Consider the following 16,315-nt stretch of genomic DNA (forward strand, 5'->3'; position numbering starts at 1 on the left):
CGGTGCTTCTTGGGAGCCTTTTTCGGGTCGTCGACCTCGACCGTCTTCGGCGCCGACGTAGCCGCGTCGGCCACCTTCGTCTTCGGCGTCGACCCCGAGGCCTTGGGGTCGGCCATCTTGGCGTGGCCTTTCAAGTCGGCCATTTTGACTTTTTTAGGTGTTGACGCCTCTAGAGCCTTCTGCCCCACCAGTGGAGCTTTCACTTTCGGTTTCGAAACCGATGGTGTAGATCCCGATGGCTTCACTTTCGTTTTCTTCAACGGGAGTGGCTCTTCAGAAATGTCCGCGGCCGGGCCGAGAGGCGGGGCAGTTGGACTATTAGTAAGGTCTTGGGTAAGGCCCGAAGGCGATCCCTCGACCTGGGCCGTATGTTGGGGATTGACCCCCGAATCAGTCTGGGGGTGCTCCTCCTCTGAGCTATCCCCCACGGTGGCAATGGCCCCATCGTCGTCCCCTACCTCGTCGCCGGCTTCATCAAACTCCTCATCCTCTGCGTCGTAGTCCTCTCCCTCCGACGCAGGGTTAGAGTCCGAAACCTGAAAGACATTTTCGTCGTCTTCAAATCCTTCAAAGATGTTGTCCGGCAAGGGCGCAGGGGGTGCCGCCAACTGGGCCTGGAGTCGAGCGGCCCGACGATGCTTCAGGGTCTTCTTGCACCGGAACTTCGAGCAGGCCATACACCTGGTCTCGTCATGGTCCGGTGATAAACACTTGTTGCACACAGGGTGCACGTCGAGGTGTGAATACTTAGAGGTGCACACCGGGCACCTCTTGAATGGAGTCCGTTCCATGTTCAGGAACTTTTGAGCGTCGAGTAGGCCCGTCCGCGCCGAGAGCACGCGGAGGGGCAGGAAGCGTTCGGAGCTGACAAGAAGATAACCCGAACGAAACAATACCGACGCCCAGCCTAAAGACCTTTTGGTCTCAAGTCGAATCGCAAAACTACTATCGGTTCCGACAGAGGGAACCGAAACACATCCGAACCCAATGGCGGAAAAAAACAATCTGGGGATGGAGGCGATGCCCATGCGCACTGTAGTCCAGGGGAGGAGCCACCTATCTCGTGATACTTCGAAGACTCTTCCAGGACAACAATGTGCAATCATCCGGACCCAACACTAGGCGGCGATCTATGCACAGATATGAATTCAGCAGCCCACATGCCTCGAACTGTATATTTGGTATACTTCAAACTCGACGGCTTAGCTTTAAATATACTCATTTGATAAGAGCTACTCGGCCTCATTAAGAGGTAGCTTATTCAGGAGGTAAATAGGGTACCTGTCAGAAGCTCTGTCGCAGGTTGGACTATAGCAAACTTTTGCATTACAGTCCGATTGGACAGATATGTCTAATGCTACAGTGTGAAAAAGGAAATCAGATCGCAGACTCAATTAGATACATCTCAGTAGTATATATTAATCTTCAGTTTATAATTGACACATGAACATTTTTACAGTGTTTACTGGTAGAGTTATCCATGGACTGCATTCATCCTAGAAATCCTTCTCAGATCCCACTTTCATGTTTCAATATTCATCTTTCTCTGGTCCTTTTTTTGCTTTCCTTTGTCACTATGAACCATTTTTGCACATCCCACATTTCACCATTCATGAGATGTATTCTCAAACTCCTTATTTCACCCTCACTTCCATAGGTGGTTGCCTGTAACTTATATCTCCACTTGGATTTTCTTATAATTTCCTCCTATTTTCTACTCCACAAGGCATAGTTTGGCGTTTCAGTTTTTAAGTTTGATCCGGACATACTCTTGATGCTTCTACTGATCTATTTATCAGTTCAGCCTGCTTGCTCTTCATGGCTACCCTCACATTTCTGACTACTTCTTAATGTTGCCCTTGCTTACCTGCCGACTCTACTTTACTTCCCTCCAATGCTATAAACTACCTATGCCATTGTACTGGGGTAGGGTCTGGAGGGGAAGGAACGGAGTCAGAAGGCTGAAATAGTGCTTTTAGAGAGGGTTTTATTTTCAAGTAAGCTTTTTTTCTCCTGTTTGTCAGTCATATTCGGGCGAACTCGTCAGGCTCCGTTCTGACGCCCTTTGGGAAAACAGGGAGTTCCAGGGTGTTGCGGCGTTGGCAGGGAGGTGTTGCAGCCAGAATGATGATCTTTTAACGACCCCCAGGCGATGCTCGGGGTTACGTCGACACCAAAAGAAATAAAGAAACAAAGGACAATCAGTGGGACGTCCGGAGCGCTGTTGTTTAGGGGCCGGGAGTGAAGGAAACCACGTGCCAAGTGTATTTACAAAGAAAATGGCAGTGGCGGTAGTGCTCGTGAGGTAGGGGTACAGGGAGTCGTAGGCGGTTTATTTACACAGTGGGCTGCCCACTCCAACCCGCCCAACCCGCAACTTGGCCCCGTACCTTTGTAAGCCACGCTCCTACCGCTGGATCGTGGCGGGGCGCTTCGCCGGAACGTTGGCCTCCTGGCTTGCTGGTCTCAGCTGGGCTAGTCGAGGCTTCGTCTTCTACGCCACTTCTCTGGTCCGCACTCCGTCTCCACTCCACACCGCACTCCGGGGAATTGCCGTCCGTCGTCTTCCGGGACACTCCTCCTTTTGGCGCGATGACGCTCTGGATGGGTGGAGTCTCGTCTTCGCTGCAATCGGTCTTAAAGGTGTAGCGTTTTTTTTCCTCCTCGCATCCCCAAGGATACCCAGAGTCAGCGGCCGGCCAATCCTCCGCAGAAAAGGAAGTAGGCTGCTGGATGGAAAGAGAAAGGGGCGAGAGGGTAACAGCTGACCACCAGTCACGGTAAATGGACTCCTCCTCACACTCTTCGTCCTTACAGGGGCGACCCGCCCCGTCACACACCTCCCCCCCCTGAAATCTCCCGATTGGGGAGAGGAAAGGCCCGAGAGAGATAGTCTGTATTGCCGTTATCCTTGCCCTTTTTATGTTGAACTGTAAAGGAATAGGGTTGGAGGGAGAGGAACCATCTGAGTACCCTGGCGTTCAATGTCCGGTTCTGGTACATCCATTTTAATGGAGAGTGATCAGTTTGCAGGATGAAGGTCCTCCCTTCCAGATAGTATTGTAATTTCTCGATGGCCCATTTAATGGCCAGACACTCACTTTCTACAGTGGAATATCTACATTCCCTGGGGAACAACTTCCGACTGGCATACAGGACGGGATGTTCTACGCCATCGAGGCCCATTTGTGATAGCACGGCCCCTAGCCCTACATTGGATGCGTCAGTGGCAAGGATGAAGGTTTTCTCAAAATTGGGAGACTCCAATACTGGGGCAGTGATTATGATGTGTTTTAGCTGTTTAAAGGCGTTTTGTGCCTCCTGGGAAGGGTGCTGTATTTCCTTAGGTCTGATGTCCTTACGTAGAAGGTCCGTGAGAGGTGTAGCGACTTCAGCAAACTTAGGGATAAAGCGTCTATAATATCCAATCTAACCGAGGAATGCTCTTAGTTCTCTTTTGTTGTTCGGAAAGCCGGTGTTTTGGGTGGCTTTTATCTTCTCCGCTTGTGGCGCCATGGTACCTTCTCCCAGGACGTATCCCAGGTAGTTGACCCTTGTGAAGGCTGCACGGGACTTTTTCGAGTTGATATGTAAGCCGGCTTGTTGTAGTGCCGACAAAATGATACGGACATGTTTCAGGTGCTCTTCCCATGTTTTGCTGTAAATTACAATATCGTCTAGATAGGCTGAACTGAAAGACGAGTAGGGTTTCAACACACAGTTCATAAGTCTCTGAAAAGTGGCAGGGGCACAGTGTAATCCAAAAGGAAGGACCGTAAACTCATAGAGTCCGTCGTCTGTGATGAAGGCGGTCTTCTTTCTGTCCTCCTCACGGAGGGGCACCTGCCAATACCCTTTTGTAAGGTCAAGGGTGGTGATGAATACAGCGTCTCCCAGTTTCTCCACCAGCTCGTCGACCCGGGGTATGGGATATGCGTCAAACGTAGAAATAGCATTTAGGGCTCTGAAATCCATACAAAATCTTTTGGACCCATCGGGTTTCGGAACCATCACAATCGGGGAGGCCCAATCACTTTGACGGCCGGATAACACCTAGGTTCAGCATGTCCAAGACCTCTTTCCTCATGGCTTCTCGTCTGGACGCAGGGATCCTGTAAGGCCGCTGCTTCACTATTTTTCCTGGGGTTGTCTCAATACAATGTTCCACCAACGTGGTCTTTCCCGGTAAGTCGGAAAAGATTGTGGATAAGGGTCGTAGAACGTCAAAGAGATCCTCTCTCATCTGATCGGTTAGATCTGGGTTGATAACAAGGTGTCCTAATGTAGAGGTTTGTTCGGACATCAGGGGGAGCACCAGGTTATTACCTCGTGGAATGGGTCCTATCCATTTCTTTAATAAGTTGATGTGATAGCTTTGTATTTTCGTCGGGGAGAGCCTTAGTCTATATGTGGTGTTCCCAATAGTTTCCACGACTTCATAGGGCCCTGTCCATTCCTTTTTGTTAGCAAGAGAGGGCAGAAGCACCAGCGCCCATTCCCCGATTTTGAGCCTTCTCAATTTGGTTCCTCGGTCGTAATATTGTTTTTGTTTTTGTCTTTGTTGTTCCAGATTAGTGTCTGCGAGACTTCTCAGTTTCCCCAGTTTAGCTCTTAACTGTGATGTGTACTCCAGGAGCGTCTATTGATCTTCGGCCTCCTGGGTTTCCCATGTCTCTTTAGTTATCTCCAACAATGACCTGGGGGGGCGTCCATACAGAAGTTCAAAAGCTGAACATCCAAGACTGCTCTGTTTTTGAGCTCTAAGCACATACAACGCTAGGGGAAGCAAACGGTCCCATGCGGGCCCTTCAGTGGATAGCATTTTCTTCAAGGTGGACTTCAATGTCTGGTTGTATCGCTCCACCAGACCATCGGTCTGGGGATGATAGACCAATGTCTTCAGATGTCGTATGTTTAAGGATTTGCAGACTTCCCTCATCATGCGGGATGTAAAGGGTGTCCCCTGGTCTGTGAGGACCTCTTAAAAATCCATCCTGGGCAAATAGTTCCACAAACTTTTCTGCAACATTGGCGTTGGAAGGGGCCCGTAAGGGAAACACCTCTATGAACCTAGTAGCGTAGTCCACAATGACAAGTGCGGTACTGATGACCCCTAGATGACTTTGGAAGGGGCCTGATCAAGTCCATCCCTACCCTCTCAAAGGGCACACCGATAATGGGCATGGGCTGTAACGGTGCAGCCGGGGGTCTGTGGGTGTTCCTCCTTTGACATATGTCGCATTTCTTGCAGTACTCCTGAACATCCTTGTAGATTCCTGGCCAATAAAAATGCCGGATAATACTCTCGGTAGTCTTTTCTTTGCCTGCCTGTCCTGCTGTCAGATGAGCATGAGCGAAAAATAGCACTTGTTCCCTGAAGGAGGTGGGTACCAGGAGTTGAAGAGTACTTCCTACGTCTGCCTCCCTATATAACAGATCCTTCCGTATAACAAACCTGGGAAACGGTGTGTTAGGTGTGTCTTGGGTAGCATGAGCAGCTTCCCATGCGTTATACAAGGTTCTATCCTCTGTTTGTGCAAATTTGAAGTTGCGAACCATTATCCAAGGGTCAGGGGTTATGAGAGCAGATTGGGGACCCATCACTTTTGGAGAACGTTCCAGGAGAGACTTCTTGAACAAGGCGAGGAACTCAGGATTATCTACCCCTAATATCACGTCCTCTGGGAGAGAGTCCACTACACCCACTTTCACTAGACAGGCTGGTTTGTCTTTTGGACGTATAACAACCTGTGCTAAAGGATAGGGCTTGACGTCTCCATGGATACAACGAATATGAACCAGGGTGTCGGGAACATACTGTTTGGGGTGTACAAGGCGTTCTTGGACCACAGACTGTCTGCACCCTGAATCTAAAAGAGCTTTCACTATGTTATTTATAGTCATACTCACATAGAACGAAGTTCCCATCTCGGCGGAGTATAGTACCGTTTGTGGTAGGTAACCCACTTCCATTGGTTCTTCCGCCTGTTGTTTCCGAGGACACAAACGGGCAATGTGGCCCCATTCGCCACACTCGAAACACTGCAGTCCACGAGTCATTGGGGATTCCATTCTCAAAGGTCTAGGTCTTGTCGGTTCAGTTACCATCTTTGTTTTCTTCTCAGGTTTAGATGGTATCAAGTGCTTAGAGTGTCTCTCCAGTTCCCAACCTGACCCACGTGGTTGAGCACGGGCATAATTGGCGGCCATTTCTATGGCTTGCTCCACCGTGAGACCCGAGTGTTGCCTCAGCCATCTCTGAGACCCATATGGAAGAGCCTCCATGAATTGTTCCAAGTATATTTTAGCCAGTATATCCTTTTTGGTACTGGCCTCTGGCTTTAGCCACTTATCTGCCATCATTTTGAGTCTGAAAAATAGGGTCTTAGGGTTCTCACCAGGGCAACCCTTCTCCTTTCGGAACCGTACTCGGTATGCTTCGGGGTCTAACCCCAAGTGGTCCAGGATCACATTTTTAATAAGGTGGTAGGGAGCATTACCTACGGGATTAGCCACCTGGTACGCAAACTGGGCCTCTCCGGTTAACAATGGCGCCAGGAAAAAGGGCCACTTCTCTTCAGGCCAACCCAGAGCTCTCGCTGCTCACTCAAAATTTATAAGGAAGGCATCAGGGTCTTCGCCATGAACATACTTTTGTAGGGCGATCCCTGAGGGGTTGGGCACAGGACTCCTACTCTCTACATGAGGTACGCCTGATGGGGCCGGTACGTTCTTCTGCATACATTCCAGTTGGGCAGTGATGGTATTTTTAAACAAGTCTCGGTCTGCCTGAGCGGCTGACAGTTGTCTCTCCACAGCCCACTCCAGTTTTTCCTGCCCCTTGATGAGATGTTGAATCAGGGAGTCCATCTCGGGATCACAGATGGACTGGGATGGAGATCCCACTTCTGACATCACTTGTACTGGTGTAGGGTCTGGAGGGGAAGGAACTGAGTCAGAAGGCTGAAATGGTGCTTTTAGAGAGGGTTTTATTTTCAAGTAAGCTTTTTTTCTCCTGTTTGTCAGTCTTATTCGGGCGAACTCGTCCGGCTCCGTTCTGACGCCCTTTGTGAAAACAGGGATTTCCAGGGTGTTGCGGCGTTGGCAGGGAGGTGTTGCAGCCAGAATGATGATCTTTTAACGACCTCCAGGCGATGCTCGGGGTTACGTCGACACCAAAAGAAATAAAGAAACAAAGGACAATCAGTGAGACGTCCGGAGCGCTGCTGTTTAGGGGCCGGGAGTAAGGGAAACCACGTGCCAAGTGTATTTACAAAGAAAACAGCCGTGTCGGTAGTGAGGTAGGAGTACAGGGAGTCGTAGGCGGTTTATTTACACAGTGGGCTGGCCACTCCAACCCGCAACTTTTCCCCGTACCTTTGTAAGCCACGCTCCTCCTGTGAGAGCGTGGCGGGGCGCTTCGCCGGAACGTTGGCCTCCTGGCTTGCTGGTCTCAGCTGGGCTAGTGTAGGCTTCATCTTCTACGCCACTTCTCTGGTCCGCACTCCGTCTCCACTTCACACCACACTCGTCCCCCGGGGAATCGCCGTCCGTCGTCTTCCGGAACCCTCCTCCTTTTGGTGCGATGACGCTCTGGATGGGTGGAGTCTCGTCTTCGCTGCAATCTGTCTTAAAGGTGTAGCGTTTTTTTTCCTTCTCGCATCCCCAAGGATACACAGAGTCAGCGGCCGGCCAATCCTCCGCAGAAAGGGAAGTAGGCTGCTGGATGGAAAGAGAAAGGGGCGAGAGGGGAACAGCTGACCACCAGTTACAGGAAATGGACTCCTCCTCACACTCTTCGTCCTTACAGGGGCGACCCGCCCAGTCACAGCCATAAACTACTTAACCATGACCTCCCTGCTGTTTCTTCTACTACGTATTCTTTTCTGAACCCTCCTACTTTGTTTTGTACACTGCTGCATAAAGAGTCTGCTCTCCTCCTTCACTTACCCAGTTTATTTTCTCCCATTTCATTCTTTTTCACTCATCCCCTTTCCCTACGGTCTCCCATTTGCTGGAGCCAGTTCCCCTCCTCACTTTTTTCCCTCTCCCCCAGCATCACCATCCCATTTGTTGTTTTTTTGCTCCCACTTCTCTTTTTTTCCACTGTCATTTTGTCCCGCTATAACAGGTTGTTAGTAGAAGGAAAGATAGGGATAGCAAGTGGGGGAAAATATATGAAGGTTAGCATAAATGACAAAATGAGATAGAAAAAAACAAAAGTACATTTTGATAGGTGCTGAATGTGAGAAAATGGATTCATCCAAGATTGAAGGGTAGGAGAAAGAACATTGAGGGAGTATCATGAATCAGAAAAAAGTACAACCAATGATATTTGAAACCAAGGAAGAAGAAGACAAAGACTGATCCCTATACACCACCAACTAGGAAAGGATCCAAGGTATAGCGCAAGTAGAACACAGTTGGAAAGATGCAAGCGACACGAGAACAGGACTGACCAAGCTATGTCAGGCTCAAAAAAACTGTACCATCTAGCACGGAAAGGAACGTGGATTTATAACACAGAGTTGTTTGTCTGCCACTTTTAGTTGTTGTATAGTGTTAAAATTGTTGAACAATTCTATGTCAGGTACAGAAGCCATCGTTATTGTCTTCTCTCAGTGTTGCTACAGACTGCAGCTACTACACAAGAGACACAAGATATAGAGCCAAAACATCATATTTCCCAAGAATCAAGGTAAAGAGTCAAGTCCAAAAACTGCGGCCATGTGACACAAATGATCAATCCCCACGGAGTGAAGGCATAACAGTCACCATCCATTGCCAAGCAGCATCTTTTTTTATGCTGCAGTCTGTAGAAATTAAGGTTCCCTCATTCAAAATCAAATTCAAATTTTGATTTAGTTTACAATCAATATAAACTATAAAACAGCATCAATATAGAACATCTTCAAAATAAAATTGCAGCATATTATACAATCTATATTAAAAAATATTAACAGATTCATAATTTAGACTCTCTAAACAGCTGAGTCGCACACCGAATAGCACTGTAAGATATTACTTTCCCCACTGCAATGACCTCTTGGCCTCGCTTTCTGTACTGTTCTGTGAGATGTTAGAGCTCCTCCTTTTCAGCCCAGTGTACCAGGTTCTTTTTTTACATTAGACCGGCAGAGTTGCAGACGCACCAGTGTGTCAATGACTGAGCAGCGACCTACTTACCTGCTGCATCTATCTACCTGCTCTCTTTGTTCGGTGGAGGTGCATCACCGGTGCCTTGGGTGTTGGCACGCTTCTGGGCTGTAGGTACTGGAGCTGACACTAAGTATGCAGGGTCTGAGAGTGAGGCTTGGTACTCTTTGTCCACCCTCTGGGTAACTACCCTGACCGGGTCCTTGAATGCCTCAGGAGAGGTTTTCAGCAATCCCTTTTACATAGGGAGAAATTGCATGGAGTGCTGTGTGAAGGATAGCATCTCCAGGAGGAAGTTCTCAGCCTCCTGAATTTTATGCATTTCCACTTGTGATAAGAGGCTGTCCACTGCAGGACCTCATGCTATAAGGTGGTGTCATTCGGCGGCGATGGCTTGGCCATAAAGAGGTCAAGATGAATATGCCCAGGTGGGTCTAGATTGTAATAATCTCAAGGGTCATTATTTGGCTGCGGGTCAGATAGGGCATCATAGGGATCCTGTGGATAGCCTAGGCTGACTCTCCCAAGGGCAGGATGTGGTGAACCCTCTGGTGATTCAGGAAGATGGGATGCATGTGGCTGAGGTGAAGCAGGGAAGGAGCACGTTGGAGAGGATGGAAGAGGAGGAGAAGAAGGCGACTGGTGTCCCTGTTGTGATGCCTTTTTATTTTAGCCGTTGGCTCAGGCTACATGTAAAGAGTTTAGTCGAAAGTCAATTTTCTTTTAGGAGGAATTGAGTCTTGACGCTTTGACGGAGGCTGTTTGAGGATCCTGCCACTTTGTTCATGGATCAAGATGCGCTTTCACCTGGCATCGAGCTCTTCCTGAAGGCGTTGCAGGATAGGTTGGTCCTGCTCGTCGGATGCAGTGGAGGATGGAGCTCTAGGCAAACGGCGCTTGGGCACCGAAGGTTGTTCTGACTCACTTGTGCAGAGTTTCATTTGGGCAAAGACAGTCTGGAGTATGTCTTAGATGTCGGCGCCAAAGGCGTTGTTGAGGGGGTCAAGAGCACTTTTGGCACTGGCATTCAAGGCATCAGTATATGTTTTGATGCCAGAAGCCGTCTTGGTGCCAGATCCAAAGCATGTTTTCGGTGCCGACCATGGCCTTCAGGCAGATGCGGACCAGAAGAATGCTGCTGCGCCTCAGGACTCAATGGCTGAAGCCCTTGGCGGTGCACGTCCTACGATCAGTGACGGGAATGCGAGGCAGGGAGAGAGGATTGTCATTTTCATGGCAGATGTCTCCCTCTTCAGAACCATGACAGGATGGGGTCTTTGGTTTCGTAGTCAGAGTGGGAACTGGCCTCAGGAGTGAAACGCAGAATATGTACGGCCAAAGACCCGGGCTGTGGGTCTTGTTCGACGTCCTGGTCCCCGGAAAGATTGGGGGTGTAATCAATTGCTGCTGCACCATGGGTAAATCGAGCAAGTCGACGGTCTTAGCAATAACGCAGTGTCTTCTTTGAAGAGAAGGTGAGGCATGCAGAGCAGGAGGCCTTGTTATGGTCCAGGGATAGACAGAGGTTACACACCTGGTAGAGTTCTGTCCAATGATATTTAGCTCAATACTGTGGACAGTTCTGAAATGAAGTCTTTTAGAATACAGATTATACATTCTAGACACAGAAGATAATTAGAAGGCTCCAAAGGGGCAAGGCCCCGGGTGAGGGGTCAAAGAGATCCCGGTTGCCGAGACGAAGAGAGTAGTGCGACGACTCCGAAACTACAGTATATGCAACGATTGCTTTATCAACGAGTCCGGAGAATAAAAACTAGTCAGTAGAGGAGCACCGCAAGGCGTTGACATGGGACTCGGTGAAGACATGGCCAAACCTATGCCAGAGAAAAATCATTTAACAATGGAGCTGATGCCCATGCGCATTACCAGTAACAGGTATAGTCACTATACCTCATGACTCTAAGTCGTCTTTGAAGAAAAACATATTGAACACAACCAAGCATAACTCTAGATGGTTTGAGTGTGCACAGTATATGCATCTTCAGCTACACATAAAACAAAAACAATATTTTTTATTGAAAGCAACAAAACTGCAATGTTTTAAATAGAGCTATGGTTGCTTGTGAGATGCATACACTTAGAAAGGTTTGGAAGAATTCTTTCACATGTACTATTACAAGAATGTCTTTGATCACTCTAAAAATATTACAAATAAAAAATGAAAAGAAGCAAAATTAGAATATACATAGCTGAAAAATCTCTCACCTGTGATCTTTGTGACTGGATGACTCTGTGAGTATTTCTATCTTAGAGGATGGTACAGGTTTACCTAACAAAGAAAAAGCAAAATAAACACCTGCTGCACAGCCTTGCAAAGATGCAGAACAAATCAGATTATTACTGATTTTATACATTCAAAATACTTTGGGGCCTTGTTAAACAAAATATAAATAAACACTTATTAGATTATAAAATATGTTACTACCCTTTTTTAATTAACAAATACATTTTGTTACAAAAAATATAATTAATGTAGATTAATCGTCTTGTACATAAATTATACATTTTTACTACATACTATAAATGTTATACTTTAGGTGTTTGTTTTAAATACTAAGAAAAATAATTAACATTTCATAACTTAAAAATAATTAAATATTTAGTTCAAAATTAAGTTAATTAAGCTGTAGTTTTTTTGTTCTACATTTTAAATAAATATTCGAAATGAATTTATAATACTTATCTTAAAAAAATAGTAAAAATATTTTACACTTTTGCATTAACTCTTAAACTTTTCCCTATTCTTTTCCATAGCGAGATTTCTAACCTGAAAGCAGCGATCTTTGACTATGTGTGAAAAGGTACAAGTACTTAAAACTTGTAAAGTAGGCTCCTCCCCTGAATTTCAGGGATGAAGACAAGTAAATGTAGACTGTAATAAATTCACACTTCTAAATTGTGAGCAACCTAAAGTTGTACATTTACTAAAAAGTGTAGGAGTAAACTTACATGTGTAGATTTTCTGACATAAGTTCACATTTGTGAACAGCTCTCTAAGTTTAGGCTCTCATTGTGAGCAAATTCTAACATTTCTTTTTTGGAATAAACAACTTGAGGTAAAATATGTGCTAAGCCTACAGGGCAGTCTTGAACCTTACAGAAACAGCAAATTTGTTTCCAGTTTGATATAACTCAATAAATGACACAGACCAGAGAAGACAAATAATAACACTTGAAAGAATGATATGTAGCAATATTGTGAGTGAGAACCGTTATCCTTAATGCATTTTTGTGCAATTTTGCATCCAACTTATACAAGGAGAACAATTTTGCAATTCGGATATACAACATGCCATTGTCACTGAGACAAAAGCACACTAGGTAAACATTCATTACGTGTCAGTGCCCCTGAACCCAGTAGTAGCTGTTAAAGTTAAATATAAACAGATGAAGACACTTAAGTATGACAAAGTATGCAAGCAAGCAAATCGCAATTCAGAGACAATTTAATGCATGCTTAAGTGATAAAAATATACTTTGTACATCTTGATTCCATAAACAGAAAAATAATAAAGGTACTTCGAATCACTTATTTTGGGCCTCAGAAAAACACATTCCTAAAACTCACTTCTTGGAAGTGGTGGCTGAACGTGTTCCATCCATGCAGTGTGATACCCCACTATATTAGCGTGCTGCAGACCAGCCAGAACTTTAACTTCCCTGAGTACCTGAAACAAGAACAAATCAAACAGGGCTATTATTTTTCACAAGGAAAGTACATATTGTAGAATTCTTAAAAAAGCATACACAGCACAGTTTAAGAGAAAATCTGATATTAAGAAAAGCCTTCAGTATTAGCATTAGCCTTTGGAATACATGAATATCATATAAATTGACAACAGGTGGTCGTCTGACGAATGAATTTTTGAATTTCAAATCGGATTGTATATTTGAGGACTACCTTTATATCATTCTGGTCCCAAATGGAAGGAAATTGTATATACTGTTCAGGTTGGGCACTCTTCTGCTCAATGCGTTTGTAAGCAGGAGGTCTAATTTGATCCCTAATTGTTGCCCTTGTTGTGTGGATATGAAAGAGACTGTCGTCCATGTAATGTTTGCATGCCCAGCCTACAGGATTCCTTGGCGAAATGGCTGAAACCTGTCTGCAGGGGACTGGCACACGGAACCATCTAGTTGTCCTAAGGATTTTGAGATCTGATCAGTCTACCTTGCATGTTTGAGCTGTGGTTAAATATCTGGGGCACATGTGGAGCATTAGGAGGAATTTCCTTGCAACTTAATGATTTTAACCGTGTGAATATAATATGATTTTAACTCAATAAATTTCATTATTCTGGGTGAAATGCCCACCATGTGTAGCGCCTCTAGTTTTACTTAATAGTATTTAAGTAAGGATGTTTATTATTTTGTACTCTACATTTTTTATCTGTATTTACTTGGTCACTTCAACTTTGGATGGCATTTGGTTGCCAAAATAAAGTTTACTACTAGTACTAAAAAGAGAATGACTACAGTGTTAAAAGTTAATAGAAATACCAGGAGGAAAGCAAATGCACCAGACTGAAATTGAAATGGTTTATTTGAATTTCTGTTTTTACACACTGGTAACAGTGTTTCCCGGAAAACTGGTTGGTGGTCGTTATTTTTTTAATTTTGAACCATCGTTTTAGCTTGATATTTCATGAAGTTGCTTTGTTAATCTACATATTTTAATGTATAGATTTCATTCATGTTTTAGTTAATACATTTTGTTCTAAATAATGTTCCTATTGTTGTATGGAATGTTTATTTTGAAGTAAGCAAAGATAGACTGATTGATTCTTCATTAGTGAACCTGCTCATACAGCAAGCAATTACATGGTGAAAACTGCACTGAATAGCTATATAAAACTTGTTCCCTTAAATTAATAGACGATTTTTAGAACTCCCAAGGTTGCATTATCAACAATGATTCTGTTAGAATAAAATTGGTCCGCTGGGCTGGATTTCAGCTATTACAACTATAACAAACCCCAGTGCTGAGCTCACGTGCCTAGAGCATTACTCGCATCAGAATGGTTCACAAACATCTGAAAGTTTTAAAGAAAATACCTTCATGCAATCTTTTCTAGTCGCTTTCTTTATCAGAATTTTCTTAATAGCATAAAATTGGCCATCCAATTTGTTTCGTACCTGAAAAGTAAAAGTAAATCTTCAATAAGCACAAGAAGCTTAGTACACAAGACCAATTTAATTAACAGATATATAACTGGTGGAGGGAAAACCAAAAGAGAAATTCGTCAGTATCAGAGTGTAGTTCCTAGAAACACACTATTAGCATTCTTCCAAGTAAGACTGTGTCTGAGCATATAAAACAGTCACCACTTTGGGGCATCAGCATATTCTATATCCATCATCATCATACTTAATTCGGGTTTGGAGTATCATAAAATTACATAAAACAATATCACACAGACAAGACACAAATACATTAAGATATCCAGCCACAGTGTAAAAAGGAATATCTAGGAATCGTAGTTGCCCATGGCATTAAAGATAGGACATCGGTACTGCGTACATTGTCGGTCACTACATCATTCAATCAATCATTTGTAAAACGCACTACATACCGCGAGGGTCTCAAGGCACTGGGAGGTGAGGGGGGGCTGCTACTGATCTAACAACCAGGTCTTGAGTATTCTTCTGAGGGTCAGCAAGTCTTGAGTCTGTCGTAGGCTCAGTGGGAGGGTGTTCCATGCGAGTGAGAGGTCAGCGTAGCGTAGCTGGCGGTTGGGGATGTAGATTGAGAGCTGTCTGTTGAGGTAGGCTGGGCCGGTCTTGTGGAGTGCCTTGTGTGGGTGGGTGAGGAGCTTGAAGGATATCCTCTTGTTGACGGGGAGCCAGTGCAGGTGTCTCAGGTGGGGGGGGGATGTGGCCGTGGCGTGGTACGTCGAGGATCAGTCGTGCCGAGGCTTTTTGGATGCGTTGTAGTCGTTTGATGAGCTTGGTTGGGGCTCCCGCGTAGAGGTCGTTTCCGTAGTTGAGTCTGCTGCTGACGAGGGCTTGGGTGACTGTCTTTCTTGTCTCTGTCGGGATCCATCTGTAAATCTTGCGGAGCATGTGGAAGCAGGAGGAGGAGAAGACGGCGTTGACTTGCTTGGTCATTGAGAGCGTTGAGTCGAGGATGATTCCCAGGTTGCGGGAGTGGTCGGTGGGTGTTGGGGCTGCCCCCAGTGCCGCCGGCCACCAGGAGTCGACCCAGGCGGGGGCGGAGCTTGCCGGCAACCAAGATGGCCGGGTAAGCCTAGAGCTCTGCTCGGTGGTTCCATAATATCCTGCATAATCCTGCACCAACTGGCGAAAGAATCGCTGTCAACTGGCTCCCCGCTCGTGCGAAATGTAGAGGCATCCGGGACTGCCCTCCCGAAGTTGCTGCGCTACTGCGATCGCCCTCGAGGAGAGCGCGACCCAGAACAGACGCAACAGGCCGCAAGCCGCGACCCGAAGTTAGAACACAGGCCGCCTGACGTGATAGCGCGTGCGGCCGAATAGCCCCGCCCACTCCGGGGACGGATGGGACTGGACCGCCTATTGCGGCGTAACTGCTGCACACTGTATGGAGGCAATACCGGAGAACAGTGCCATTGCTGTGGGCCCCAGAGTGCGAGCTGGACTCGCGGGCGCGGACTCGCAACCCCCTGCGGGCCCGATCCATCGGAGAAGACGGAACGCGTGGTGACGGCGGTCATCACGATATGATACAGACGGCCCGAATTAGAAGTGGTTCAGATCATCGGTGAGTGGGGGCTCATAAGTGCACTTGGTGAGGCCCGGAGCGGATGCCCAGAGACAGTGTTTGGGGAGGTGCGAACTGAACAACGCTTGTATGCCTGGCTTAACTACTAGAGACTCGCTGACTCAACCCTAAAGGCAACATGTCAGGGGGCGTGGCCAAGATGGCGGACTGAACAGACGTCCAATCGGAGGCTCCCCGGCCCTGAACCCCGTTAGCCCTTAAATATTGGCAGAAAACATCCCCCTAGCCTACCAGTGTCACCCTGCCGATGTCCGGTGGAACCCCCGCTCCGGTTTCGGTCTGAGCCTGGGCCGCTGTGGCTGGCGCCGAGCCAGAGTGATCGCGGCCTGCCTGAAGCCCTGCTGCCCGTGGAGTGGTGGCCTGGGAGCGCACGCCGGG

General features: G+C 46.6%; 1 protein-coding gene across 2 annotated transcripts in view; it reads right to left on the bottom strand.

Moving 5' to 3' along the window:
• The window catches only part of EIF2AK1 (eukaryotic translation initiation factor 2 alpha kinase 1), a 387,622-nt gene that overhangs the window by 211,524 nt on the left and 159,783 nt on the right, over positions 1–16,315 (bottom strand). The window contains exons 6-8 of one of the 2 annotated variants that reach the window (XM_086940742.1): positions 14,233–14,313; positions 12,746–12,845; positions 11,383–11,446 (exon numbers count right to left, since the gene is read on the bottom strand). In XM_086940742.1, coding sequence (XP_086796868.1) covers positions 11,383–11,446; positions 12,746–12,845; positions 14,233–14,313 — 245 coding nt within the window. The remainder of the gene's footprint in view (positions 1–11,382; positions 11,447–12,745; positions 12,846–14,232; positions 14,314–16,315) is intronic. The other variant, XM_086940743.1, reaches the window with a different exon arrangement.

Source organism: Lissotriton vulgaris, chromosome 10, assembly GCF_964263255.1.
Source record: "Lissotriton vulgaris chromosome 10, aLisVul1.2, whole genome shotgun sequence".
Classification (NCBI taxonomy): Eukaryota; Metazoa; Chordata; class Amphibia; order Caudata; family Salamandridae; genus Lissotriton; species Lissotriton vulgaris.